At 45.5% G+C, this 27,052-nt stretch overlaps 1 protein-coding gene across 3 annotated transcripts; it reads left to right on the forward strand.

Annotated features, from left to right (window-relative positions):
* Positions 1–1,701: 1,701 nt before the first annotated feature.
* LOC311587077 (uncharacterized protein) lies at positions 1,702–27,035 on the forward strand. 3 transcript variants are annotated; one of them, XR_014775771.1, is made up of 2 exons: positions 1,702–6,538; positions 26,913–27,035. XR_014775771.1 is itself a non-coding variant. In XM_084763536.1 (2 exons), the coding sequence occupies exons 1-2, from the start codon at positions 4,419–4,421 to the stop codon at positions 5,979–5,981; spliced, it is 1,467 nt and encodes a 488-aa protein (XP_084619662.1). In that variant the 5' UTR covers positions 1,702–4,418; the 3' UTR covers positions 5,982–6,975. The 3 variants fall into 3 exon arrangements, 1 of the variants encoding a protein (XP_084619662.1); XR_014775772.1 differs by lacking the exon at positions 26,913–27,035 and adding an exon at positions 23,333–23,632; XM_084763536.1 differs by lacking the exon at positions 26,913–27,035 and having other exon boundaries at positions 1,702–4,930; positions 5,027–6,975.
* Positions 27,036–27,052: the final 17 nt, after the last annotated feature.

Below are 27,052 nucleotides of genomic sequence, written 5' to 3' on the forward strand. Positions count from 1 at the left end.
CAGAGGCTGTCCTCGGCTCCCTTTGTAGACCAGGCTGGCCTCGAACTCACAGCGATCCGCCTGCCTCTGCCTCCCAAGTGCTGGGATTAAAGGTGTGCGCCACCACGCCCGGCTCAGGTTACAGTGTGTTAATAGTTGTGCTCAAAGAAGAAACAAGAAGACATTACATTCAGGGATCTCCACCTCTCCGTCTCTGCTCTGTCCTTCTTTCTCTCCTGTCAGTCATGGGGTGAAAGGGAAGGAGGGGGAATAAAGGGTGGGAAAGAGAATAACCCACAAGGTAGCAAAATCTAGCTATACAAACACTTTTTAATATTTTCCTACTGTGCCTGGTCTCAGTGGCAATGTCACTCAGGAGGCAGAGGCAGGCAGATCCCCCAGTGAGTTCGAGGCCAGCCTAGTCTTCAAAGAGAGTCTAGGACAGCCAGGGCTACACAGAGAAAACCTGTCTCAATTTTCTTTTTTCCTGCTGCCATTTCTCAGATGAAAGTACCGAATCAGTCTTTGTATCAGTCTTTGTTACAATGTCTACTTTTTTTTTTTTTCCCTTGAGACAGGGACTCACTACTCACTATGTACTATCCTTTGGCTAGCCTGGAACTTTCTGTGTTGATAAGGCTGGCCTCAGACACAGAAACCTGACTGTTTCTGCCTTCCCAATGTTGGGATGAAACACCACACCTCTGGATTCCTGGCTGTCCTGGAACTCGTTCTGTATACCACATTAGCCCCGAACTCAGAGGTCAGCCTGTCTCTTCTCCCTAAGTGCTGGCATTAAAGGTGTGTACCACCTGGCTTGAATGTTTAATTTGTTTGTTTGTTTGTTTGTTTGTTTGTTTCCAGACAGGTTTTCTCTGTGCAGCCTTGGCTGTCCTGGACTTGCTTTGTAGATCATGCTGGCCTGGAGCTCACATGGATCTGCCTGCCTCTACCTCCTGAGTGCTGGGATTAAAGGTGTGTGCCACCACACCCGTGGGAATGTTTACTTTTTAAAACTGCTATATTGGCCTGTGGGGTGCTTGCTGCTAAGCCTGACAATCATGTGACCCCCGGGGCTCAAGTGGTGGAAGTACAAATTGTCCTCTGACACCCATATTTGAGCCCTATACTACCACCTCCAAAACAAACAAATATATGTAATGCAATTAAAACAACAACAAACTTTTGAGTTGCTCCCTGCAGTTTTATTTTCGAAAATGTTAAATTTTGTCTTGTCATGAAAACAGAATTTCCAAAATGCTTCTAAATATATTTCTGCCATTTTGTTCTACGCACTTCTGCGCTGTGCTATTCTCAGCATTAATGGTTATAAAATCAAAATACTCATCTACTGTAGAAAAAATATTGAAGATGCTCTATGTCCTGCAGTATCAAATATTTAGCCGGAGTTTAATTCTTTATGTAAAAACATGTACATCTAACTTATTGGCCTGCCAATTTTCTTTTGTCTAATGAGTGACAAAACTATATGTATACTAAAGAATTGTTTAAATAGCAGGGCGTGATGACTATGCCCATAACTGCAGCACTCTGGAAGTGAAGGCAGGAGGGTCGTCTTCAGCTACGTAGCAAGGCCAGCCTGTGCTACATTGAAACCATTTCAAAAATAAATAAAACATTAACAAGATATTCGTTTTTAAATAAATTTTTATTTCTTTATTTTTAAATATTTATTTATTTATACAGCATTCTGCCCCCATGTGTACCTACACAACAGAGGAGGACCAAGATCACATTATAGATGGTTGTGAGCCACCATGTGGTTGCTGGGAATTGAACTCAGGACCTTTGGAAGAACAGACAGTGCTCTTAACCTCTGAGCCATCTCTCCAGCCCTAAAATAATTTTTTTCCTTTGTTTTTTCAAGACAGGGTCTCTCTGTGTAGCCTTGGCTGTCCTGGACTCGCTTTGTAGACCAGGCTGGCCTCGAACTCACAGGGATCCGCCTGCCTCTGCCTCCCGAGTGCTGGGATTAAAGGCGTGCGCCACCACGCCCGGCTTTGTATAACTATTTTAATATCTATATACCTATGGTCAGATAAAAATGTTCTCACACAGAAAGCGGTCCCTAATGGAAACAGTGTGAGAGGCTCTGTGGAGAGCGATTGTGAGTACTTCCCAACACAGGCACCATCTAATGGCAAAGTCTGTCTCCTACAGGCGCCTGCTCTCTCATTAATAGAAGGGGAGACCAGAGCTCAGGGAGGTTACAGATCTTGCCCCAGGTAAGAAATTAAAATTTCTGGGGGCTGAAGAGATGGCTCAGAGGTTAAGAGCAGAGGTCCTGCTCCTCCAGAGGTCCTGAGTTCAATTCCCAGCAACCACGTGGTGGCTCACAACCATCTGTAATGTGATCTAATGCCCTCTTCTGGCATGAAGGTGTACATGCAAACACAGCTCTCGTGTACATAAAATAAATAAAAATTTTAAATGTAACATTTAAAACTGCCTAATTCCAGGAACGACTATCAAGGACTATAGAGATGAGCCCCCGGCTAAACCGGCTAATTTCGAAGCATGTGGGAAAAGGGCGAATCCGCTTATCCACTTACGGTGTTGGCCCTTCACCACCAGCCAGTTCATTCTGGTTGTGGCCAAAAGGGAGAGAATTGCTTATTTTCACGTGGAGGTCAGAGAGCAACTGCAGAAGCCAGTTTTCTCTTTCTCTCACGTGGGCTCCTGGGTCCTGGACTCAGGTTGTCAGGTGTACCGTCAAGCCTTAACTACTGAGCCATTGTGCCCACTTGCTACTCACTCACATTTATAAGTTTAAAACACATTTTAAATTACAAAATCAAGTTCCTCAACTTTATTTTGAAAATGTCAAGCCTAAGGAGCACAGGAGAGAGGCTGGAGAGGTGGCTCAGAGGTTGAGAGCACTGGCTGCTCTTTCAGAGGTCTTGAGTTCAATTCCCAGCACCCACATGGAAGCTCACAACTGTCTTTAACTCCAGTTCCAGAGGATTCGACACTCTCACAGATACACATGCAGGCAAAACAGCAATGAAAATAAATAATTTTTAAATGACCACTGTCTTAAAAAAACACAGAGGAAAGAATTGAACAATAAACACCTACACTCATTTCATCTATATTCTGATTAACATTTTGCCACCTTACCTATACTAACTTTTTCTTTGAGAATTTTATACATGTATATCTTGGTTATATCCACCTCCAACTTCCCAGACCCATCTTCACGTCCTTTTTTATTTTCTTTCTTTTTTATTTATTTATTTATTTATTTATTTATTTTGGCTTTTTGAGACAGGGTTTCTCTGTATAGCCTTGGCTGTCCTGGACTCGCTTTGTAGACCAGGCTGGCCTCGAACTCACAGCGATCCGCCTGCCTCTGCCTCCCGAGTGCTGGGATTAAAGGTGTGCGCCACCACGCCCGGCTCCTTTTTTATTTTCTTTCATTCATTCATTCATTTTGAGCCAGGATCTCACAGTATAATCCTGTCTGGCCTGGAATTCCCAAATTAGCACAGGCTGTTTGCCTCTTCCTTTTGAGTGATGGGATTAAAAGCCTGCACTATCACATCTGACCCCGTTAAAAACTCTTTTATAACCCTCTGGGTCCAATTAGTATTGCTTGTATGCTCAGGCAGGAGCATGGCAACCTGTTAGTGACCACATCTCTCTACCTTTTTAGTTTTCTATCTATACTTTTGAAAATATTTAAGCGTAGTTTTCCTCCAAGTGTGGTGGAGTGTGCCTATAGGCCTAAGTAAACGTGGCCTGACCCTGACGTGCAAGCGTAAATCTATCTTAAAATCCTTTCAGCCAAACATCTCCCTCCACCACCCCTACTCTGGGCTTACAATAGGCACGGCCGGGGGGAGGGGGGCGATGGGGAGGGACCAGAGCGAGCGGGTCTACTAGGTGCTTGGGCAAGTGTATCAAGTCATCAGATAAGATGGGAATTAAGACCTAACGACACCAGACTCTAGTCTAGCCACTTCTCGGGTGAAGGAAAAGATTTAACCAATTTAATTCTTTATGATAAGGAACGCCCGACTGCACCCGAGACAAAGCTTCTCAGGTGTTGGGGAAAAGTTACGCGAAAAGAGGCCTGAGGTTCGCGCTCCCCCGAGATCTCACCCTCCCTCCAGAAGATTCTCGCCGCGGGTATAGCTAGTTTCGCTGTCCTAAATTTTACCTCACTCAACACGGGAACCGACCCTGGGATATACTGCCCGTAAAGGGCGAGCACTGCGCAAGCGCGGAAGGTGCCGCGGGTCGTCGCGCGCACGCGCAGCCCCCTAGGCCGTCTCCAGGGTCCTCTGGCAAAGTAAAGCACCGCTTAACTTCCCGCTCCACCCCGCCCCTTGCGTTGCCATGGAGACCTAGCGGCTAAAGCCTGCGGGTGGCAGCGCCGTGAGCTTGGTGGCCCTCTTGCGAGGTTTGCGTGGGCGATGTTGAACAGCACCGAGCTTTCGCAGAAGACCGTGGACTTGGAGGAGATGCGGTCCGGAGGCCTGGGCCGCTGCACGAAGTTTTTTTGGCTGGGCGTCGCCTTCGACGCTGTGGGTGTGGCAGTGCTGTTCACGGGCGTCTTCGCCGACCTGCTGTTCTACGACATGCTGCTCTATCTGGGTTCCATTATCATCTTCGTTAGCCTCCTGTGGTGGATCTCCTGGTACACCGGCAACATCGAGGCGCTCCCGGAAGAGCCCTTCCGGAGGACTTTGACTCGCAGGAGCGAGGTCAGCGAGCAACGCAGCGGCAGCCGTCGCTTCTCCCTGACCCTCAGGAACGTCTCCAACCCCTTCCTGCGGATCCGCCGGCGGCGGCGGCGGCGGCGACTCCTCCCGAGTGCCCTCCTGAGGGTCAGCAGCCTAAGCTCGACCGACCTGGGACAGCTGGAAAGGAACAGCGACGCCAGGAGGGGAGATGGGAGAACTTCGTTCCATCCGGAGAAGCCGAGGTCCGTTCTAAGCAAACTAGAGCTTTGCGCAGTCCAGCCCTCTAGGAGTTTCCCTCTGGTCCCTTTGCACCCACCTCTCTCCATTTCTACTTCTAGGAGCCAGCCCATCTTTTCGGTGACCTCTCAGTGCTACCCTCCGGCGTCGGAAGCCTCTGAAAGCTCTTCCCGGATGGCTGTATCCTCTGGAAGCCATGTGCCTGTGGACTCTCCCTCTCAGGAGCACTCAAAGATCAGTGTGGCCTCTGAAATCTATCCTCTGGAAAGGGAAGATAGCCAGAGTCACCTATTGGTCCTCGTGCCCTCGGACAATTTACCTATGGAACCTGTGACATCTCAGGGCCAAATCCAGGCCTCTGGAAGCCATGTGCCTGTGGACTCTCCCTCTCAGGAGCACTCAAAGATCAGTGTGACCTCTGAAATCTACCCTCTGGAAAGGGAAGATAGCCAGAGCCACCTCTCGGTCCTCGTGCCCTCGCACAATTTACCTACGGAACCTGTGACATCTCAGGGCCAAATCCAGTCCTTTGTGTCCTCTGAAAGCCATGTGCCTGTGGACTCTTCCTCTCAGGAGCACTCAAAGATCAGTGTGACCTCTGAAATCTACCCTCTGGAAAGGGAAGATAGCCAGAGCCACCTCTTGGTGCTCGTGCCCTCGCACAATTTACCTACGGAATCTGTGACATCTCAGGGCCAAATCCAGGCCTCTGGAAGCCATGTGCCTGTGGACTCTCCCTCTCAGGAGCACTCAAAGATCAGTGTGGCCTCTGAAATCTACCCTCTGGAAAGGGAAGATAGCCAGAGTCACCTCTTGGTGCTCGTGCCCTCGGACAATTTACCTACGGAACCTGTGACATCTCAGGACCAAATCCAGCCCTTTGTGTCCTCTGAAAGCCATGTGCCTGTGGACTCTCCCTCTCAGGGACGCTCAAAGATCTGTGTGGCTTCTCAAATCTACCCTCTGGAAAGGGAAGATAGCCAGACACCTCAGAGCCAAATCCAGGACTCTGCAGCCCAACGAAGCCATCTCCAGAAATTTCACCCTGCTTCTTAACCTCAACTTTAAACTGCTAAAGTTTCTGAGAGCCATACTTTGGCCATGGGGGTTCCTGTGGTGCCACCTGCCCGGACTCAGCACTCGCAGGCCTCTTAGCCCAGACTTCTCAAAGTCATCCTGTATCCAGAAGTTTCCTCAGAACTTAAGTGCTGAAGCTTTTGCGACTTTTCCAGCACCCAGCAAGGAGCAGCCTGACCCTTCATCGCCTGGCTCTGAGGCCACATATCCAAACACTCAGTGTGACCCTCTGGCAACCTTCCAGCCTTGGGGGGGGAGTAAGGAACAGTCACCGTTTCTAATAGGAATCAGACCCAGGCCTTTGAATGTCTATGAAGGCTTTTGCCAAGTAAGTGCCTTGGAGGAAAAATTACCAACCATTACCCTTTTTGTTGTCAGTGTTCTAGTGCTTTCTCAATTCCTGCAGTGGGAACAGAGTGCCGTGGACTTGAGGATTAGCCATTCGATGGATGGAAGGCTTTTGGAAGTAGTTTTCTGAGTAGATGAGGCCCAAGACATTGCCTGCTGGATAACGAAATCTGTTCCTTTTGTTTAAGGTGAGAGGAGAGATCCAGAGCAATGTTTTTGTTTGTTTTTTTGTTTTGTTTTGTTTTGTTTTAGGAAGTTATAAGGTCTGGAGGTAGGTGGGGGATTGGATTCTGCAAGGATTCTCCTGAAAGAAGATGGCTTCAGTTTGTACACGTATATAATACCAAATGATACTGAATCTTAGTGGGAAAGTTATTCCTTTTCAATACATTTCACTTTTGTCACAGAGGCTACCTTTTATTGGAGACGGTGCTCTTTAATGCCCCCCCCCAAAGCTTCAGTCAACAAAAACTATATCCAGCTAGACCTTAATAATCTTCATATTCATATACTTTTCAGTGAGTTACTTCTATTTTATGCCAAGTGATATTAGTTTCCTGTTTATAACAGTGACGGTTGCTGTTTAAATACATCATCTAAATAAAGCACTTTGCACATTGTAGAAGTAAGCTCTGCGTGCTAAGAGAAGTTGGGTGATTCTCAAGTGAAGCTGTTGGAGCTGAGATAACTGCTTTACTTTCCCTTTTTTTTTTTTTTTTTGGTTTTTCAAGACAGGGTCTCTCTGTGTAGCCTTGGCTGTCCTGGACTCACTTTGTAGACCAGGCTGGCCTTGAACTCACAGCGATCCGCCTGCCTCTGCCTCCCGAGTGCTGGGATTATAAGTGCGCCACAACGGCCGGCTTCTCCTTTCTTCTTTCTCTCTCCTCTTCCCTCTTCTTTTTCTCTTTCTTGGTTTGTATTTTGTTGTTGTTGGGTTTTGTTTTTTTTATTTAAACACAAGGTCTTCCTGTGTAGCCTTGGTTGGCCTGGAATTCAGTATGTAGTTGGTTGGCCTCAAACTCATAGAGATTTGCCTGCCTTTGCCTCCCAAACTCTGGCCCTTTCCGTCTTAGCAGGGTCTTGCCTGGGTGTCATGTACAGCAGCCTGGTCTCAGACTTGCTGTGGTCCAGAGGATGGTCTTGAACTCCTCATCCTCTTGCTCCCACTTCCAGAGTGCTAGGATTATAAGTATGCACTGCCATGCCTAGCTGAGATTTCTTTATCTTTGTCTTTTTTTTTTTTTTTCCTGGGGAGGGGTTGGAGTGGATATCTGGTGCCTTTGACCAGAAGAGGGCATATGATCCCCTGGAAATGGAATTACAGTTGTGAGCCCCCATGTAGGTGCTGGGAACCAAACCTGGGTGCTCTTAACTGCTGATCCATTTCTCCAGCCCCATATTTGTTGCTTTTATTCCAATAATGGAAATAACTGAATATTAGGCAGCAGTTATAATTTTCTTACAACTTTCTCCAGCACTTCTTTTAAAAATGTATGATCCCCTCACTAGAAATAAACACACATATATGTGGATTCCTTTCTCCGGGAGGCTGGGCTAAGAATCTGGTCACAGTTTTCTTCAGACTTCTGGAGGCTAGCTGAAGAAGGCTCTGTCCTGAGAACTGGTCACAAAGAAGGCCTTCTGGGCAGGGAGGGAGCACGGGGCAGCCATGCTCAGCCTGGGTTGAGACAGTGGCTATCTTAGGTCCCTTCCAGCTGGAGAAGGGAGCCTCTGGCTTGTGAAAAGCCAGATAACCGACTGCACTTGGTTAAAAATAAAGACAATCAAGAGTCAAAGAGCTAGATTTTAATTCATTAAGCTTAATGATAAAAGAAAGGCAAAGACAGAGCTACAGAAGGAAAAATGAGAAAAATCTGCACCACCACTCCAGATCTGGTCTTTTTAACCAAGGGTAACTTAATTGCAGGAGCCACTCCTAGGACACTTCCTGGGGCTTGTCTCCAGGGCACCTTTGTGTGTTTTTCTTCAAAGAGCCAGCTTTTGACACCTTTTGTGTGGGTGAGGGTCTGTGCTTTGGTCCCTACAAGGAACTAGCCTTTTAACACATTTGGGCCTGGTGGGTTGTTTTTCCAGCAGAGGGTACGGCTCACCTATGTCCAAGCATGAAGCTTACTGGGAGGGAGTGTCTCCTCTGCCCGCAGATAAGGCCCCCCCCCCCATAAATCTTTTGGTTTTTTGAGATAGAGTCTCTACATAGTCCTGGAATTCACTGTGTAGACCAAATTGGCCTGGAAGTCACTGTGTAGACCAGGCTGGACTTGAACTCACAGACAGATATTCTAAAAATCTTTACATAAGCATTTTACACAGTTTGAACAACTGAATTTTATAAAATATATCGAATGACTTATGTTTCCTTCTATTAAAAGAGAGAAAAAAAGATGGGCAGGGTAACACATGCCTGTAGTCCTAGCATTTAAGATGCAGAGGCAGGTCTACAAAGCGAGACCAGGACAGCCATAGCTACACAGAGAAGCCCTATCTGGAAAAACCATATACACACATAAGAAAGAAAGGAGGAAGGAAGGAAGGAGAGAGAGAGAGAGAGAGAGAGAGAGAGAGAGAGAGAGATGGCTAAGTGGCTAAGAGCGCCACCTGCTCTTCCAAAGGTCCTGAGTTCAAGTCCCAGCAACCACATGGTGGTTTACAACCATCCATAATGTGATCTAATGCCCTCTTCTGGCATACAGGTGTATATGCAGGCAGAATACTATATATATAATAATAAATAAATCTTTAAAAAAATAAAAGGAAAAGACTAGGCTGGGTATGGTGGTGCACATCTTTAATTTTAGCAGGTAGAGGCAGGCATCATATCTGTAAATTGGAATCCAGCCTATTCTACAAAGCAAGTTCAAGGCCAGCCAGGGCTACATAGTGAGACCCTGTCCAAAAAAAAAAAAAAAAGAAAAAGAAAAAAAAAAAAAGAAAAGAAAAAAGAAAACAGAAAGGATTACTTCAAAAGGCCATTTCCCACCCCCTTTATTCTTTAAGGTGGTTCGTGTAATTTAAATATTACCTATGCAAGTCTTAGAGTCTTAGACACGGTAAACATGAAGATAAAAGCATGAAGACCTTGTCAACAGAGTTTTGTTGTTTTTGTTCTCCGAATCAAAACAATAGTTATAAGGATGACTGAAGGTCAGCCAAGAAAAAGGGAGCCTTGAGCAGCCAGTGGGAGGAACCACTCATGCCCTGGAGTCTCATGTACTGGAGTCAGTATGATCCTTAGAGGCCCTGCTTTTCAAGCACTTACCGTCTATCAGGAGATGTAAAAGTAAAAATATCATTTAAAAAGTACAGGCCAGCCTGGTCTACAAAGAGAGGCCAGGACAGCCAAGGCTCTTACACAGAGAAACCCTGTCTCGAAAAAACAAACCAAAACCAAAACCAAACAAACAAAAGTACAGAGAAGGTCTGGAGAGCTCAGCAGTTAAGAGGGCTTGCTGCTCTTTCAGAGGACCCAAATTCAGTACAGCCACCCATCCTGGGGGAGTCCAGCGTCTATAACTGCATTTCCAGAGAGTCTGATGTCCTCTTCTGGCCTCTGTGGGCATACACACAGGACATAGCATTTACACAAGCACACATAAATAATATTTTTTAAAAATCTGTGTTTTGGGGGGGGGATGGGAGATGGTGGTGGCTGTGCTGCAGCTGGCCTTTAACCCCAGCACTCGGGAGGCAGAGGCGGAGGATCTCTGGATTTGAGGCCAGCCTGGTCTACAGAGTGAGTTCCAGGACAGCTCAGGCTACACAGAGAAACCCTGTCTTGAAAAAAAATGAAATAACAACAACAAAAAAAGAAAAAGGAAAACATGTTGTTGCTGTTGTTGTTTTGTTTTGTTTTGTTTTTTGAGACAGGGTTTCTCTGTGTAACAGCTCTAGTTATCCAAGAACTCTCTCTGTAGACCAGGCTGGCCTTGAACTCAGAGGTATCCTCCTGCCTCTGTCTCCCAAGTGCTTGGATTAAAGGCGCGCACCACCACCCGGTGCTGTTGTTATTTTTTAAGACAGGGTTTCTCTGTGTAGCCCTGTCTGTCCTGGAACTTGCTCTTTAGACAGGGCTGGCCTTGAACTCAGAGATCCTCCTGCCTCTGGGATTAAAGGCCTGTACCACCATGCCCTGCACTAAATACATAAATAAATATCTTAAGCAGGGCACAGTGCATACAACTTTAAATCTCAGCATTTGAGAGACAGAGGCAGGCAGATCTCTGTGTTGGAGTTTAGCCTATTCACATATTAAATTCCACAACAGCCAGAGCTACACAGAGAGACCGTGTTTCAAAGAGGCACGGTGGGGCACACTCAGATATAGTAACTAAGCCAGTAGAATGCATATTTGGCTTTTTTTGTTCTTTGGGTTTTTTTGTTTTTTGCTTTTTTTGTTTGTTTTTAATATTTTATTTAATTTTTAATTTATGTGCATTGGTGTGAGGGTGTCAGATCTTGGAGTTACAGACAGTTGTGAGCTGCCATGTGGGTGCTGGGAATTGAACCCAGGTCCTTTGGAAAGAGCAGGCAGTGCTCTTAACCACTGAGCCCTTTTGTTTTTTTAAGACCAGGCTAGCAGCTGGATGTGGTGGTGCACACCTTTAATCCCAGCAGTCGCTGTGAGTTCGAGGTCAGCCTGGTCTACAAAGTGAGTACAGGATAGCCAGCTACACACAGAGAATCCCTGTCTCAGAAAAACAAAAACAAAAACAAACAAACAAACAAAAAACAACCCTCCCCCCCAAAAAAAGACCAAGATAGCACGGGATTCATATTGATTAAACTGTCTCTGCCTCCCTGAGTGCTGGGATAAAGGTATGTGCCACCACAACCAGCTAGTAGAATGCATATTTAGCTTGTATCAAGCCCTGGGGTTAGTCCTAAGCATCGTATAAATCAGGCAGGGTTCTGCATACCTGTAATTCCAGCACACAAGGATCAGAATTTGAAGGTTATCCTCAGCTATATAGTAAGTTTGAGGCTAGCCTGGGCTGTATGAGACCCTATCTAAAAAAATAAAAGCCAAACAAACAACAAAATTAAGTGGCTGGCAAGATGAGTCAGCGAGTAAAAGTGCTTTCAGCCAGGCCTGATGAACTGAGATCAATCCCCAGGGCCCAGTGGTGGCAGGAGAGACCCTCCTCCCACAGGCGACAGTCCTCTTGACCTGCTCTTGTGCCTTGTCTTTCCCCACGTAAATAAACACAATCTTTTGTTTTGTTTTGTTTTGTTTTAATTAAGCTTCACCTTATTAGGTGGTTGTAATTTTATTTTATTTTTTTAAAGATTTATTATTTATACAGTGTTCTGCCTGCTACAAGAAGACAGCAGATCTCATTACAGATGGTTGTGAGCCACCATGTAGTTGCTGGGAATTGAACTCAGGACCTCGGGAAGAGCAGACAGTACTCTTAACTGCTGAGCCATCTCTCCAGCCCCTAGGCGGTTGTAATTTTAAAAGGAACCAAGTGGGGGGTCACAAAATAAATTTAAATTTTTTTAAGGAACAGAGGTGTAATAATAGTTCATGGCATGAGGGTGTGGTGGGCCCACCTTAATCCCAGCATTCAGGGAGGAAGAGGCAGGCAGATCTGGACTACAGGAGAAACCCTGTCTCAGAAAACTAAAACAAAAAAAAGGTCATGGCTTGTTTAGGGCTACCTGGGAAAGGATAACCTGATGTTAGTCACATGTCATTGAGACTTAGAGACTGAAAAGGGAAAGGATGTGCTCTATATGAAGGAGCTACGGAGCTAAAATGAGAAGACTCGGGGTCTGCCCGCGAATGGGAAATCCTCTTGCTGGTTTGTTTTGCTTTGAGACAGTGCCTCGGTATGTAGCCCAGAGTGCACTTAAAGTCAGCATCCCAGTGACACGGTGTCTCAGACAAAGCAAAGCAAACAAAACCAAAAGGTTGTTCTACCTCAGCCTCTCTAGTGCTGAGATCACAGGCATTGCCTGCTTTCTGCCTGATACTTTTTTTAAAAATGTCTCTTTTAAAAGATTGTTTTTATTTATATTTTATTATGTATAGGTATGTCTGTATGTGGGTGTGTACATGGGAGTGCTGGTGCCAGCAGAGGCCAGAGGCTCCAAATACCCTTAAGCTACAGTTAACAGACAGTTATAAGCTATCTGATAGAGGTTCTGGGAACCTATCTTGAATCTTCTGGAAGAGCTGCAAGTGATCTTAAGTACTACACCATCTCTCTGGGACTCCCCCCCCCTTTTTAAATTTTAATTTTAATATTTATTTATTTATTTATTTATTTATTTAGGTTTTTCGAGATAGGGTCTCTCTGTGTAGCCTTGGCCATCTGGACTCACTTTGTAGACCAGGCTGGCCTCAAACTCACAGCGATCCGATACCTCTGCCTCCCGAGTGCTGGGATTAAAGGCGTGGGCCACCATGCCCGGCTCTAATTTTTATTTTTACAGAATCTTGTGGGAATCAGGAACCAGGGGGAAAGCGGGAATGAGTGGCGACGGAGCCCACACAGAACCCGGGGAATCAGACCCCGAGACCAGACTCAAGATGCTGATATAACTTTATTGTTTAGTGTGGAAGCCTTTAAAAGATTGAAGGACCAGCCAGGCCATGGTGGCGCACGCCTTTAATCCCAGCATTTGGGAGGCAGAGGCAGGCTGATCTCTGTGAATTCGAAGCCAGCCTGGTCTACAAAGTGAGTCCAGGACAGCCAGGGCTACACAGAGAAACCCTGTCTGGAAAAAAAAAAAGAATTGAAGGGCCAATCAGACCATCCCATGATAGCCTCACGCACCAATAGCAATCAATCAGGTTGGTGTAGCTTATAGGGAAATTGAGGGGAGGGGGCAAGGTCATCCCAGGGGACTTCTGTAAAAAAGGGTGGAGCAGTCCCTGCCCTAGCCTCCGACCCATTCTGAGACTTCACTAGTGTGCTAGGAGCCCCTAGTAGACCAACACTGTGTTCAGCGGGTCAGGACCAGTTGAGGGGTCTTAGGAGCTGCCGACGCTTCACTTGCCCTTCTCTGTGGCCTCCAAAGGTCGATCCCGACACCCCCCACTGGTTTCCCCTCTGTTTTAATTTCAAGGTTAAAAATCTCCAGATGGAGAGCTTTGGTGTGCTGAGTTTGGAGGCATATATGATTTTAAAATCATATCAAGAAAAAATATAAGTAAAACTATAATTGCTATGGCATAAACCAATAAACTCCTGGGTAAAAATAAAGTGGTGAGTTTGGAAGCTACATCCTGGAAGAAATGCCCTAGTTCAGATAGGGTAACTACATCCACTCTGGTGGTGTTTATAGCCGCCACCTCCTGATGGAGCTATGAAAGAGAGAAAGGAAAGATGTATTCCAGGTGCCTTCTGTAGATTGGCACTGGAGCGGTATGGCACTACTCTTATCAGTTAAAAATTCCTTCTGATGTTCTGCCGTCTGGAACTGTGGGCTGACGGTGGCCATCCCCTCCTTCACTCAGGGATAGGTTCTGCAAAGCTGTGATTCTGTTGCTTCCCTCAGGGCAGGTGTATGGCTTTATCCCTCAACCAGGAACCCAAACTGGCTTGTCTGTTCCTTCTGGAAAAATACACATAAACCCCTGTCCCATGGTTAAGAGAGGCCGGATCCTTCCACATACTGTCCATAGGATCCTGCCAGTAGACTAGTGGTAAAGGGGTGATCCTGGAAAGCATTGTACCCCAATGTTTATGGGGGGTAACAGGCCAGTTTTTGTTTGTTTGTTTGGTTGGTTGGTTTTTGGATTTTCTAGACAAGGTTTCTCTGTGTAATCTTTGTAGACCAGCTGGCCTTGAACTCACATCTGTCTGCCTGCTGGGATTTAAAGGGATGTGCCACCATGCCTGGCTGCTAGGACAGACTGTTTTTGTCAAAAATTTAAAAATTAATGGTAAAAAGATCCTCTGTTAATTTATCCTATGGTCGTATCCCTTATGTCCCCCCTTTTAATTGTTTTTTAAGAGAGACATGGGCTCTTTATGCTATGGCTTATCATTGGGGATTGTGAAGAATCAGAGCAAAAAGCTGTAAAAGCAGAGCTAGTATGTGGTGGTTCATTGTTTTGTTTTGTTTTGTTTTTGACACAGGGTTTCTCTGTGTAACAAACAGCTCTGGCTGTCTGGAACTCTAAACTCTAAACTGCTATTAGTTAGGCGCCAATTTGTTACAATAAATTCTATCTGTTTGGCCTAGGAAGCCAATTAACTGACACAAAAAGACTGAAACATAATCCAAAACAGCAAGGACTGCGCTAGGCAGTCTAAACTGCTACTAATCTCACAATAAACTAAAATAAACTACTCTAATCCTGTAACCTACAAAGATCCCAAGCACTTCCCAATCTGACCCTCCTCCAGCAGCTTCTCTCCCACAACTCCTCCCACAACTATCAACTTTGAACTGTCAACCCCTCCAGGCTCCTCGCACTTCCTGTGGAAGTCTTGCCTTCCACGGCTTGTCCTTCTGTCTGCTGATTGGCTAGACAGCGCTTTATTGACAACTGCTACATCCACTCAACACATTCCTTCACAGACACCATTTCTCCTAACTGCACAGCTCCCTCAAAGCACCCAGTAAACACTTTAGGTCTGTGAGAATGATAAGAGTGGACAGCTACCCAAAACTTTCTAACTTTGGAGCATCATCTTCAGCCTCCTGGACCAGTTTATCTGACAGATGTATTTGTGAAGCAGGAACTGTTGAGGTCTTGCTTACCCTGTCCTCACAGATTTTTGCCATTGACTCTACCTATGTCTAAGCTTCCCCATTTCAAGCAGAATTCTGTCTGTGGCAGAAACGAGGACATTTTTGCCCAGTGGCTGGTTTGTCACATTTGAAGCCATCTCCATAAGGAGGTTCATTGATGCTCATCATCTTGTTTGAGGTAGGCTGGGTATTGCCAGGAGTTGACATGTCTTATTGTTAAAGAATCATTAAAGCCGGGCGTGGTGGTGCACGCCTTTAATCCCAGCACTCAGGAGGTAGAGGCAGGTGGATTGCTGTGAGTTCGAGGCCAGCCTGGTCTACAAAGTGAGTCCAGGACAGCTAAGGCTACACAGAGAAACCCTGTCTCGAAAAACCAAAAAAAAAAAAAAAAAAAAAAAAAAAAAAAAAAAGCCAGGCATGGTCGCGCACACCTTTAATCCCAGCACTTGAGAGGCAGAGGCAGGTGGATCCCTGTGAGTTTGAGGCCGACCTGGTCTACACAGTGAGTCCAGGACAGCCAAGGCTAACACAGCGAGACTCTGTCTCGAAAAAAACAAACAAACAAATATATGTATGTATGTATGTATGTATGTATGTATGTATGTATGTATTAGGTGTTTCGAGACAGGGTCTTTCTGTGTAGCCTTGGCTATCCTGGACTCTCTTTATAGACCAGGGTAGCCTCGAACTCATAGCAATCCACCTGCCTCTGTCTCCCGAGTGCTGGGATTAAAGGCGTGTGCCTCCATGCCCAGCTAAAATAATAAAAATATTTTAAATGCCATATTCTGTATGTCTCTGAGGTGCTTGAAGACCTTATCTGTTTATTTTTATATAATCTATCCATCTATAGAATCATATCTATCTGTTAACCTAGGATGTATGTTCCTGTGCTAAGTTAGTGTTTGACATGACCGTAAATCTGGTTGACTGTCCATTAATTTGAATTACTTAATTATCCTAAGCAGCCTGCAATAGCAGTTTAAATGCATCAGAAGCCACCCTTGGGTTGTGATGAGTGATGTGGGCGCAGGCCTCATGTTAGAATAGAAGAATAACCTTACATTTGAATTCTATACCAGTGCATCAAAGATAAACTTACTTTTGGATTAACATATAAAATTATATACCAATACATTAAAATAACCTTATTTGTGAGTAACAAGGCCTCATTTGAGTAGCTTGAGTAATCTACTTGTTCTGTTATTTCTGTACATTTTCTATATTCCCTCTTCTTTCTTTTCAACTTCTATCTCCATACCTAAGAAAGAAAGATAAAGGAAAAGAGAGAAATCCCTGAGTCCAACCTCATTTTCTCTCTGAATAAGATCAGTAATAGCTTATAGCCAACTCTCAATGATAAAAAAAAAAAATCCATAGCCTAACAAACCAACCAAAAACCTACCCCAACCCTTCCACCCTTTAAGGGAAATGGGATATCGTTCTCTTAAATGTTTTTCTGGCTGATTTGAGAGGAATACTACCTTTATAGGGGCCCAAATAAAATTGGGAAAAAATGGTTAAGCAAGATAATAAAAGCATTTATGGTCCAGTCTATAAATTTTGAGAAATTTTAGGCTTAAATAGAAGCCCTGTTTGGAACTTCTGAACCAGTTGAAATTACCAGCTTTTCTTTTCTTTCTTTCTTTTTTTTTTTTTCAAGACAGGGTAGCAGTTTTTCAAAACTCTCTTGGGAGCAGCCTCTGATGAGGAACATCAGTTGAGGCTGAAAATGTAGGATTCTTGGACAGATGTGCCAATGTCTCAGCATCCTGGAGAATGGATCCTGTCAGGTCTGACCTAGCATAACCAGTGTCAGGTTCTTTTATTCTGTAAATATATAATTTCTCACAAGCATTAATCAGACCTTAAATTATAAATGTATGAGGTGTGCATAATGCACAGGGCAATTAAAGATGGGTTCCTGCTCTTTGTGAGAGCAGAAGACCATTTGTATATAGGCCTGTTTGATTTTGACCCTTCTCAAAGAGGATATATGACATTACAGCACCTGATGTATACGCCAGCCACTATCTGTTTCCTGAGACAGCTCCCTCTTTAGAGACAGGCTGGTTGCCCTGAACAATAAAAAAGGCATTATGTGTTAAATAAACGTTAAATAAACTCCTTTTAATTTTAGTGTTCAAGCATACACTAGGCATTTTGTACCTGTTTAGAAGTTTGGGCATGCCTTTCATATTTGCTATTTTTGTCCTGTCTTTGTCCATATGGAATGGGTGGCTATGTCTTTATATAACTTTATGTAAATTCCTTTATTTTTAAAGTTTAAGTATACCCGAGGCATCTTGTATCTGGGTTTTTTCATTCCTTGTGGCTATCTTTGCTCTGTCCCTTTATCCATATGAAATGGGCAGTTACATCTTTTACATCACATCTCACTTTAATCTTACAACAGTTGTTTTTTTTTAATCATTGAGAGTTGGTTATAAGTTTCCTCCCTGCTGGGACAAGAATCTTATTTGGTCCGAGTCCAACATTGGTTTGGACAGGACTTGCCTTCAGGATGATGCTGAAGATGAATATTGGATCATATTCAATGAGATGATATAGTCTGATGCCCCACAGCCCCAGAGTAGTTGTCCAATCCTCACTTTTAGCATAATTTGTAATATTTGCAGGTATCTGGGGTAGCGCCCCTTGCATGTGTACCATGTCTTCCAAGGCACGGGCTTCAGCTGGAGGGCGATCGTCATTTTCAGCATCAGAGTCAGGATCAGGCAGGTTCTCGTGATGATCTGTAAGAGAGGGAGGGTTTCTCTCAGGGGGAAATTTCTCCCTGGAGCTTTGGTTATCTATCTGCTTAACCAGTCTCTCTGGCGGCCATGTAGCAGCGTCTGCTTCCTGAGAGTAGACGCGAACTGATCCTCTGCCCCATATGAGTACAGGGTCTGGTCCATTCCAGGACCCAGTCAATGGCTCTTTCCAGAGGACCCTGGCAAAATCTCTATGAGTCTCAGCCGGGCGTGGTGGCGCACGCCTTTAATCCCAGCACTGGGGAGGCAGAGGCAGGTGGATCGCTGTGAGTTCGAGGCCAGCCTGGTCTACAAAGTGAGTCCAGGATGGCCAAGGCTACACAGAGAAACCCTGTCTCGAAAAACCAAAAAAAAAAAAAATCTCTATGAGTCTCTGGATGTGGTCAGCTGCTGATTTTCCATCTTTTTCCAATGTTAGAAAAATTAAAATAAATAATGAATGAAGAATATTCTTGAGAGACACCTTAGTAGGGTACTATTCCCCCCTTTTTTATTTTTTCAAATGTTAGTTTTAGAGTAAGGTGTGCTCTTTCCACCATGCCCTGTCCTTGCAGGTTATATGGTATACCAGTTTTATGAAGAATATTCAGCGTCTAACAGAAACGTTGAAAGCTGGTACTTGTATATCCGGGGCTATTATCTGTCTTAATTTGTCTAGGGACTCCTAGGGTGGAAATGGCTGCAAGCGTATGGGCGATAATGTGCCTTGTTGCTTCTCCTGTTTGCAGGGTAGCGAAAATAAGACCACTGGAGGTGTCAATGCAGACATGTATATATTTTAAGTTGCCAAATTCACTGTAATGCATCACATCCATTTGCCAGATAGCATTTGCAGTGAGCCCTTTTGGGTTAACTCCTACATGTGGGACAGGCACATAAGATGCACATGCCTGACATTGCTTGACAATCAGACGTACTTGCTCTTGAGTGGTCTTAAACATTAGCCTTAAGGTGTAAGAATTAAGATGATATAACCTGTGAGCTTGTGTAGTTTGGCTGCTACCAGCGGCAGGTTCAGTGGACAAGATCAGTGCCTGGCATGTAGCCAGATCTGTTTTTTCATTTCCTTCAGATAAGGGGCCAGGAAGGCCTGAATGTGCCCTCAAATGGCCAACAAAATTATTTTCTGTGCGTTTGCAAATAAGCTGCTGGCAAGTAAGAAATAAATGAGCTGTTTCAGAGGCATGTTTAATTATAGCAACTGTCCCCAAAAGGGGAACAGAATGTACCAAATAAGCACTATCAGTAAAAATATTAAGGGTTGCGTAGGAAAAGCTTGAAGACAGCAATAATAGCATGAGCTCTACCAATCGGGCCAAAAGAGAGGGGGTCTCAAAGGACACCACCGTCTGATCTTTTTGGTTTTTTGAGACAGGGTTTCTCTGTGTAGCCTTGGCTGTCCTGGACTCGCTTTGTAGACCAGGCTGGCCTCGAACTCACAGCAATCCGCCTGCCTCTGCCTCCCGAGTGCTGGGATTAAAGGCGTGCGCCACCACGCCTGGCTGCCTTCTGATCTTAAAAGTATACGTGGCCAGTCCTATGGAGGACCCATCCGTGAAGACTAGTAATGCCTCAGGGATAGGCACCATGGGAACTCTAGTGGGGAAAACAAAAGCATGCAATCTGCAAAGCTGTATGAGTTAATTAGGAGGATAATGATTATCTATTTGTCCTGAAAAGGAGGCACAGGTGATAGGCCAGGTTTCTGTGTTCTGTAGTAACCAGTTAACCTGCACCTCAGTGTGAGGTTGAATCAAGGTATCAGGATCTTTTCCAAAGTAAGTCTGACTTGTATTTCAGCCTAAAATGATCATGTCAGCTACGGCATCAAAATAAGGCAATAAAACTTTTTTGGGTGAGGAGGGCAGATGAACCCACCGCAGAGGTGCTGTTTGCCAGAATACAGCAGCGGGTGTCGGTGTGGTGCGAGACGCAATGAAGAGAAGTGGCTTAGTGTAATCAATCTGAGTGACAAACTGAGAAGCAATCGCATCCTCTACCCATTTTAATGCCAATCTTCCCTCATCAGTAAGCACTTGAAGGAAGTTAGGGCTTGTGTCCCCTTTCAAGATATCAAATAAAGGCTTTATTTATTTATTTATTTATTTATTTATTGGTTTTTTGAGACAGGGTCTCTCTGTGTAGCCTTGGCTGTCCTAGACTCAATTTGTAGACCAGGCTGGCCTCAAACTCACAGCGATCCACCGGCCTCTGCCTCCCGAGTGCTGGGATTAAAGGCGTGCGCCACCACGCCCGGCCCCAAATAAAGGCTTTAAATCACCAGTGGTGAGTTTTAGATATGGTCTTAGCCAATTAATGTCTCCGAGCAACTTTTGAAAATCATTAAGTGTCCTGAGCACATCCATCCTAAAGGTGGCCTTGCTATTAGTAATTTTTGGACCGTTAATTTGGAATCCTAAATACATATAAGGATCTTTTAATTGCACCTTTTTGGGGGCAGTAATTAATCCACCCCCTTCCAGAGCAGTTTTTGAGCAATCAAAGCATTGAAGAACCTCCTGGCCAATCTCTCCTGCAAGGAGGATATCATCCATATAATGTATCAGAGAAATCTGAGGCCAGGTCTGTCTCACACCTGCTATTGCCTTGGCTACAGATTTCTGGCACAGAGTGGGACTCTTAGCCACACCTTGAGGCAAGACCTTCCGTTGATAGCGCTGCATGGGCTCTTTAAAGTTAACAGCAGGTAAACTAAAGGCAAAGAGCTTCCTATCATCAGGGTATAAAGGAATAGTGAAAAAGGAATCTTTTAAATCAACTATAATTTTATAATATTTTAAAGGAGCTGCGACAGGAGTGGGGAGGCCCGGATGCAGGGCTCCCATCAATACCATGGTGGCATTCACAGCTCTTAAATCCTGCAGCAACCTCCATTTTCCTCCATTTTCTTAACAACAAACACAGGAGTGTCCCAGGGAGAGGTACTCTCCTCCAAGTGCCCTGATTGTAATTGCTCCTGCACTAGCCTCTGGGCAGCTTGTAACTTTTCTGTTGTTAACAGCCGCTGGTTCACCCATACAGGTGTGTCGTCCTTCTGTGTGATCGGATCGGCACAAGGTAACTGGGGTGCAGCAGAGTCAATGGCCCCTTCTGAAAATATCCCTAACCTTCTCTTGTTGTTCATGAGGTGGCCTTTACGGGTTCAGCAATCCCATTCTCATTTTTTTCCAGGCCTTTGCCAGGGGACAATCCAGCATTTATCATTTGTGCAGTGACAACATCATTTGGGCTGCACATATTAAGTCCCATTTGAGATAAAATATCCCTTCTCCAAAGATTAACAGGGAGACCAGGCATGATAAAAGGCTTGACCTGTCCAGTGTTGCCTCTTTGTCCCTCCAGGTGAGCATCTTTGGACTCTGATTAGGGTTCTGACTTTGCCCTATGCCTCTTAAACTGGTCAAGGTGGGGGTGACTGTCCAATGACTAGGCCAGTCAACGGAGCGGATGATCGTCACATCAGCACCTGTGTCCTCTAAGGTTTCTCATCCACCCACAGGGTGAGCATGAGCTTTTGTTTGGACACAGGTTGTACCCAGTATGCATCAGAGGATCCAAACCCTTGAGCTCCCCTGTTCTTACTCTTAAAGGAATGTTGGTAGACAGTAATGGAAGAATTATTAATTGGGCAACCCTCTCCCCAGCTGCTATAGTGACTATACTTTTTTATTGCCTGGGCCATGATCTTGGTTTCTCTATAATCATTATCAGTGACTCCGGTAAATACCTGCAAACCTTGCATACTACTACTACTTCTACCTAGCAGAAGGCCAAAAGCATTGGGGCTTAAAGGGCCAGAGATCCCTGTAGGGAGTGCTTGAGGTCCCATCTCTGGAGTTAATACTGTGTAGGTGGTGGAGATGAGGTCCAATCCTGCACTTCCTGGGGTTGCTCTACAGAGGTTAGAAAAGGATTGTTGTTGCTGCTGGCTGGAACAAAGCTCGCTGCCCCATAGGCTTGTTTGTGAGTCGGGGCCTGGGGCTGCCCGTTTCCCGTTTCCCTGGTGGGGAGGAAGCAGATTTCCCTGGGCATCCATCTTGGATTTACACTCCTTTGCCCAGTGCCTTCCTCTTTTACATCTAGGACATAAACCTGGGGGCTGAGGTCTAGGTGTCTGGGAAGATGCCTGGCACTCCCTAGAGAAATGTCCAAGTCTTCCACATTGAAAGCATCCTCTATTGTCCTATTGATTAGAGGCCAAGAAGTCCTTCACTGTCTTTCCATGAAACATGGCAGCCATAGCTAAGCCTTGTGGTAAGAAGGGCTGATATCAGAGCATAGACAGATATAACCAGAGAGATCCGTGTTCTTACGATAGGGTCGGATCGATGCCTGGCAGGCGGCATTAGCATTTTCATAGGCCACTTGTCTTACATAGTCTATTCCTGCCTCTGGGTTGCCAAATATCCTGCCTGCAGTGGTCATGAGCCGATGTACAAAATCAGAGAAGGGCTCGTCAGGACCCTGCTTCACTGTCCTAAGGGAGGCTCCAGGGTCCCCCCCCCCCCTCCCCCCCCCCCCCCCCCCCCGTGACAGGCAATTTGTGCCATGCCTTGGCAGCTGCAGTCTGGACTTGAGCATAAAGCCCAGGTTCATATTCCATTTGTTTGTCAGGACCACTGTAAGGGCTTTCTCCTGCCAGAACCTCAAAAGTCCAGCCGTGGTTGGCTTGGGCATTTCATCGAGCTGTCTCTTTACAAGCCTCGTAGAATTCAGACTTCCAAACTACGAAATCTCCCCTGAGAGGGCAGCCCGAACAAAGGAATACAGTCATCAGAAGTGAGCCATTGATCAGGGACCGATTCCAGGACAGCCTGAGTATGTGGAGCAGTGGGACCATATTGAGACACCACGGTTTTCAATTCTTTTATGATTTCAAACTGAAACCGTCTTATACCTTCATGAGGTGCCATCAGGGGCTATAGTTTCACTCACAGGGAAAGCTTCCCGAGAAAACGGATCAGAAAGCGGATTAGAAAGACTCGAGGGATTCCTTTGATTAGGTGGATGCCCGCGAGGGACCCCGTGAGGGACCCCACAAGGGAGATCAGGCAGTGATTGAGGGTCTTTCTCAATCTTTAGTTTTTGGAGTTTAGTGCTGCTGCTCAAGGCTAATTTGCTCCCCAAGACTCTTAATTTTCTCTTTTAAATCCTTAATTGGGTCAAGAGCAGCCACGCCAATGGTGGGGGCACTCAGTGGAGGAGCGTAGGGGGGAGGCCAGCGATTGGGGTTAGAATATGCCGCGGCTTCCTCCTTTAACTTTTCCCAATCAACTTCATCGGAATCGGGGTCATCCTGGAAATCATCCTGTAGGTCTCTAAGCAGGGGATAAATTTTGGGAACTACCTTTTGACCAGATTTTCTCTTATCCTCTTGAAATTCTTTTATATAAGAGTCCCCCGTCATTGTCGCCTGAGCTCGCGTCTTTACTGATGTTAAGTCTGTCCTTCCTTTTTCAGCCTCATTAATGTCATCATCACTGTCCAAGGAGATGAGATCGTCGGTTTCACTTTCCGGCCCTGACTTTGATTTTTTTAGTATATTTTCTCCTTCAGCAACGGCTGCGGCTACCGTGGGATCGTCTTCTTTAATTTTTATGATTTCTCATATGATATTCCAATAGGAAAAGGCAGTAACAGGGACCTTTTCTGGCCCAAAATTTCTATAAAAGTCTTTGAGAGCATCACCTACCCTGTTCCAGTGTTTCACATTGATGGTTCCCTCTTGGGGAAACCAAGGACATAGTTTTTTAATAAAATAAAAAATATAAAACGATGTTCGATTTTAACTTTTACTCCCCGCGTCTTTAAAGCTTCATTCAATTGTTTAATATGTAAATCATGACGTCTTATTTCTTGTCCCATTATCACTACTTTTTACCGTGCTTCTTGCAGCGCGGCAGGCTCCCGGGGCGATCCACTCTGCTTTCACTTTCGTTCTTCCGTTTTTCTCTTTCTGGACCGGCCACTTTTGCAGTGTGCCTGCACGATGTCCCCCGTGTCCAGGGTCCCTGTTCAGGCGCCACGTGACCTGGCCAGCAGGTCAATAACCAGGAGTACCTGGAAGGGGGAGTGGGAATGGATGGGACAAGGACGCGAGAAATGGGGACAAGACGGCAGTCCGATCAAATCTCCGTTCATTGTGCGGCGGAGCAACAGTATATATATATTCAGCAGAAGGAGGGGCAGGAGGCAGGGGGTGGAGCGAGGGAAGCAGGAAAAAACACCAGATGTGACCAGTGGAAAGGTACGCTCAGTACAAACGCTGTGTGCACGGCCTTAAGTGATCTTACGAAAAACATGCCTGGGCAGGGCTCCTCCCTACAGTGCTTTTTATCCTAGCTGTAGTTTTAGGCCTGGCTTTGTTTAGGAGGTTGCCTGTTTCCCTGTTGCATTGCTCCAAACTGCCAGGTGTCCACAGCCGCCTCCATTGCCCTGTGAGAGCCTAGCCTAAAGCAGCAGCTGGCTTTGTAGAGTCCACTCTCATCAGCCTGCAGGAGGCTGCCTTTTGCTTGTGGGCATGTCTAAAGGTCCCTCTAAAAGAGACAGGTATGAGATAGTGTTTTTGTTTGGTTGTTTTTTGTTTTTGTTTTTCGAGACAGACTTTCTCTGTGTAGCCTTGGCTGTCCTGGACTCGCTTTGTAGACCACGCTAGCCTCAAACTCACAGGGATCCACCTGCCTCTGCCTCCTGGTGCTGGCGCCCGGCAATGAGACAGTTTTTGACCTGGATTTTTTAAGTTTTAAGCTTGGGTTGTCTTGTTAGGATCTTATTCCCCCTTTTAAACTATGATAAGATATGATTTTTAAGCCGGGTATGGTGGTGCTTGCCTTTAATTCCAGCACGTGGGAGGCAGAGGCAGGCGGATCACTGTGAGTTCGAGGACGGTCTGGTCTACAAAGCAAGTCCAGGACAGCCAAAGCTACATAGAGAAACCCTGTCTTGAAAAACAAAAACAAACAAACAAAACAAAAAAAGCTTTTTTTTTAAGGTGTGGATACTTGAATTTAGTTGGGTACCATATGTTTAATGATTATTAATATTTAATATTGAATTAATACTTTAGTGAAATCAGCAATTACTCCTTAACCAGCTTTATACCCAAATAACCACAGAGAGAGAGACCAGGATCTATTTAATTAGCCTGTAGCACAATGCTGCGCAATAAGCACTCCATCCTAATACTGCATTGCAGGTCATTGCTGGACCAAGGTCCAGAGTCTACGCCTTTTCAGAAACTAGCTCTGACAGACTCCCTTCTGTCTCCAGCTGGTAGAAGCTGTCACTGGCCTGGTTCTGCTATGATAAGACACTTCAAAGTCGCCACCTTTTTTTTTTTTCTTAACTAATTTATTCAGATTACATCTCAGTTGTTATCCCCTCACTTGTATCTTCCTGTCCTCCCCATCCCTCCTTCTTTCTTCGTGTTCCCCACCCCTAGGTCTCTGACAGAAGGGGACCTCCTCCCCCACCGTATGATCACTGCCTATCAGGTCCTGGTAGCCTGCTTACTCTTCCTCTGAGTGCCACCAGGTCTCCCCATCAAGGGGAAGTTGTCAAATAGGGGGCACCAGAGTTCATGTCAGAGTCAGTCCCTGATCTCCACACAACCATGGAGAATGTGCTGCCCATTGGCTAGATCTGGATAGGGGTCCTAGGTTTACTGCATGCATTGACCTTGGTTGGTACAGTAGTTTTAGCAGAGCCCCTGGGTCCAGATCTGCCAGGCTTGATGGTCCTCTTGTTGGTTTCTAGGACCCTCTGGATCCTTCTATTTCCCTCTTCTCCCTTACCTCTCTCACCTGGAGTCCCAATAGGAAGTCCCAGTCTCCATCCCAATCTCCTGCTAAGTGAAGACTTTCAGGGGACATCCCTGTTGGCCTAGTGTCCACTTATAAGTGAGTATATACCATGTGTACCTTTCTGGGTCTGGGTTAACTCACTCAGGATGATCATTTCTAGTTCCATCCATTTGCCTGCAAATTTTAGGATTTCCTTGGTTTTAATAGCTGAATAGTAGTCCATAGTGTAAATGCACCACAGTTTCTTTATCCATTCTTCCATTGAGGGACATCTAGGGTGTTTCCAGGTTCTGGCTATTACGAATAAAACTTCTATGAACATAGTTGAGCATATGCCCTTGTTGTATGGTGGAGCATCTTTTGGGTCTGTTCCAAGGAGTGGAATAGCTGGGTCTTGAGGTAGCCCTATTCTCTCCCCTCCTTATTAACAAGGGGCTATTCCTGGTCCACAGATGGCCTTTCTGGATGTTTACTGTAAATAAAAGGCATATCCTGGAAACACGCCTTCTCAGGGCTTACAGCCCTCCAGGCTCTTGAGTGGGGCAGCCTTTCAGTTGCTGTGAGAGCCATGCTGGCACCCCTTCAACTCTTGTTCTTCGTGCTTTTGCTTCCTGTGCCTCTTTTCTCTTGAGCTTCAGGTTCCCTGTTCTTTCTTTCCTGCCCTGCCCTGTGTTTTTGTTTTTGTTTTCTTTTGAGTCCCCACTACACAGAATGCATGCTACTTAGTATGCCCATTAAAATTTAGTTTTGTTTCTTGGCTGTCTCATTCGGGCTTGTGATTGTGGCTACTTCTGCATGTCTTCAAGCTGAGAACCTGGATTCTCTCTGCCAGAGGGAGCACATGGATTTTCCTGCTTTCTCTCCCCCTCCCTCTCTCTCCAGGGGGGTGGCTGCTGTACCTTGTCACAGAGGTTCAAAGCATGGTGACCCACGTCAGTGTTCTGCTTCCCCAGAGCTCGGAGAGGCAAGGATGACATCTGACACTCCATGCTAGTATAGTTTCTTCCCATTCTGATTTTCCACTTTATACTTATTTTTAAAGGCCAGGTGGTGGCGGCGCACGCCTTTAATCCCAGCACTTGGGAGGCAGAGGCAGGTGGATCACTGTGAGTTCAAGGCCAGCCTGGTCCACAAAGGGAGTCCAGGACAGCCAAGGCTACACAGAGAAACCCTGTCTCAAAAAAACAAAACATAATAATAATAAAAATAAAAATACTTATTTTTAAATCATCTCCTAGGGCTGCAGAGATGGCTCAGTGGTTGGGAGCACCGTCTGCTTTTCCAGAAGTCCTGAGTTCAATTCCCAGCAACCACATGGTGGCTCACAACTATCTATAATGTGATCTGCTGCCTTCTTCTGGCCTGCAGGTGTACATGC

Source organism: Acomys minous (assembly GCF_964271855.1).
Source record: "Acomys minous genome assembly, chromosome: 16".
NCBI classification, from domain to species: domain Eukaryota; kingdom Metazoa; phylum Chordata; class Mammalia; order Rodentia; family Muridae; genus Acomys; species Acomys minous.

Bases quoted from the DNA above. Each gene is read 5' to 3' on its own strand.
- LOC311587077 (XM_084763536.1), top strand. From the start codon at position 4,419: ATGTTGAACAGCACCGAGCTTTCGCAGAAGACCGTGGACTTGGAGGAG. The intron at 4,931-5,026 runs GTCCGTTCTAAG...TTCTACTTCTAG, and splicing joins TTCCATCCGGAGAAGCCGAG to GAGCCAGCCCATCTTTTCGG.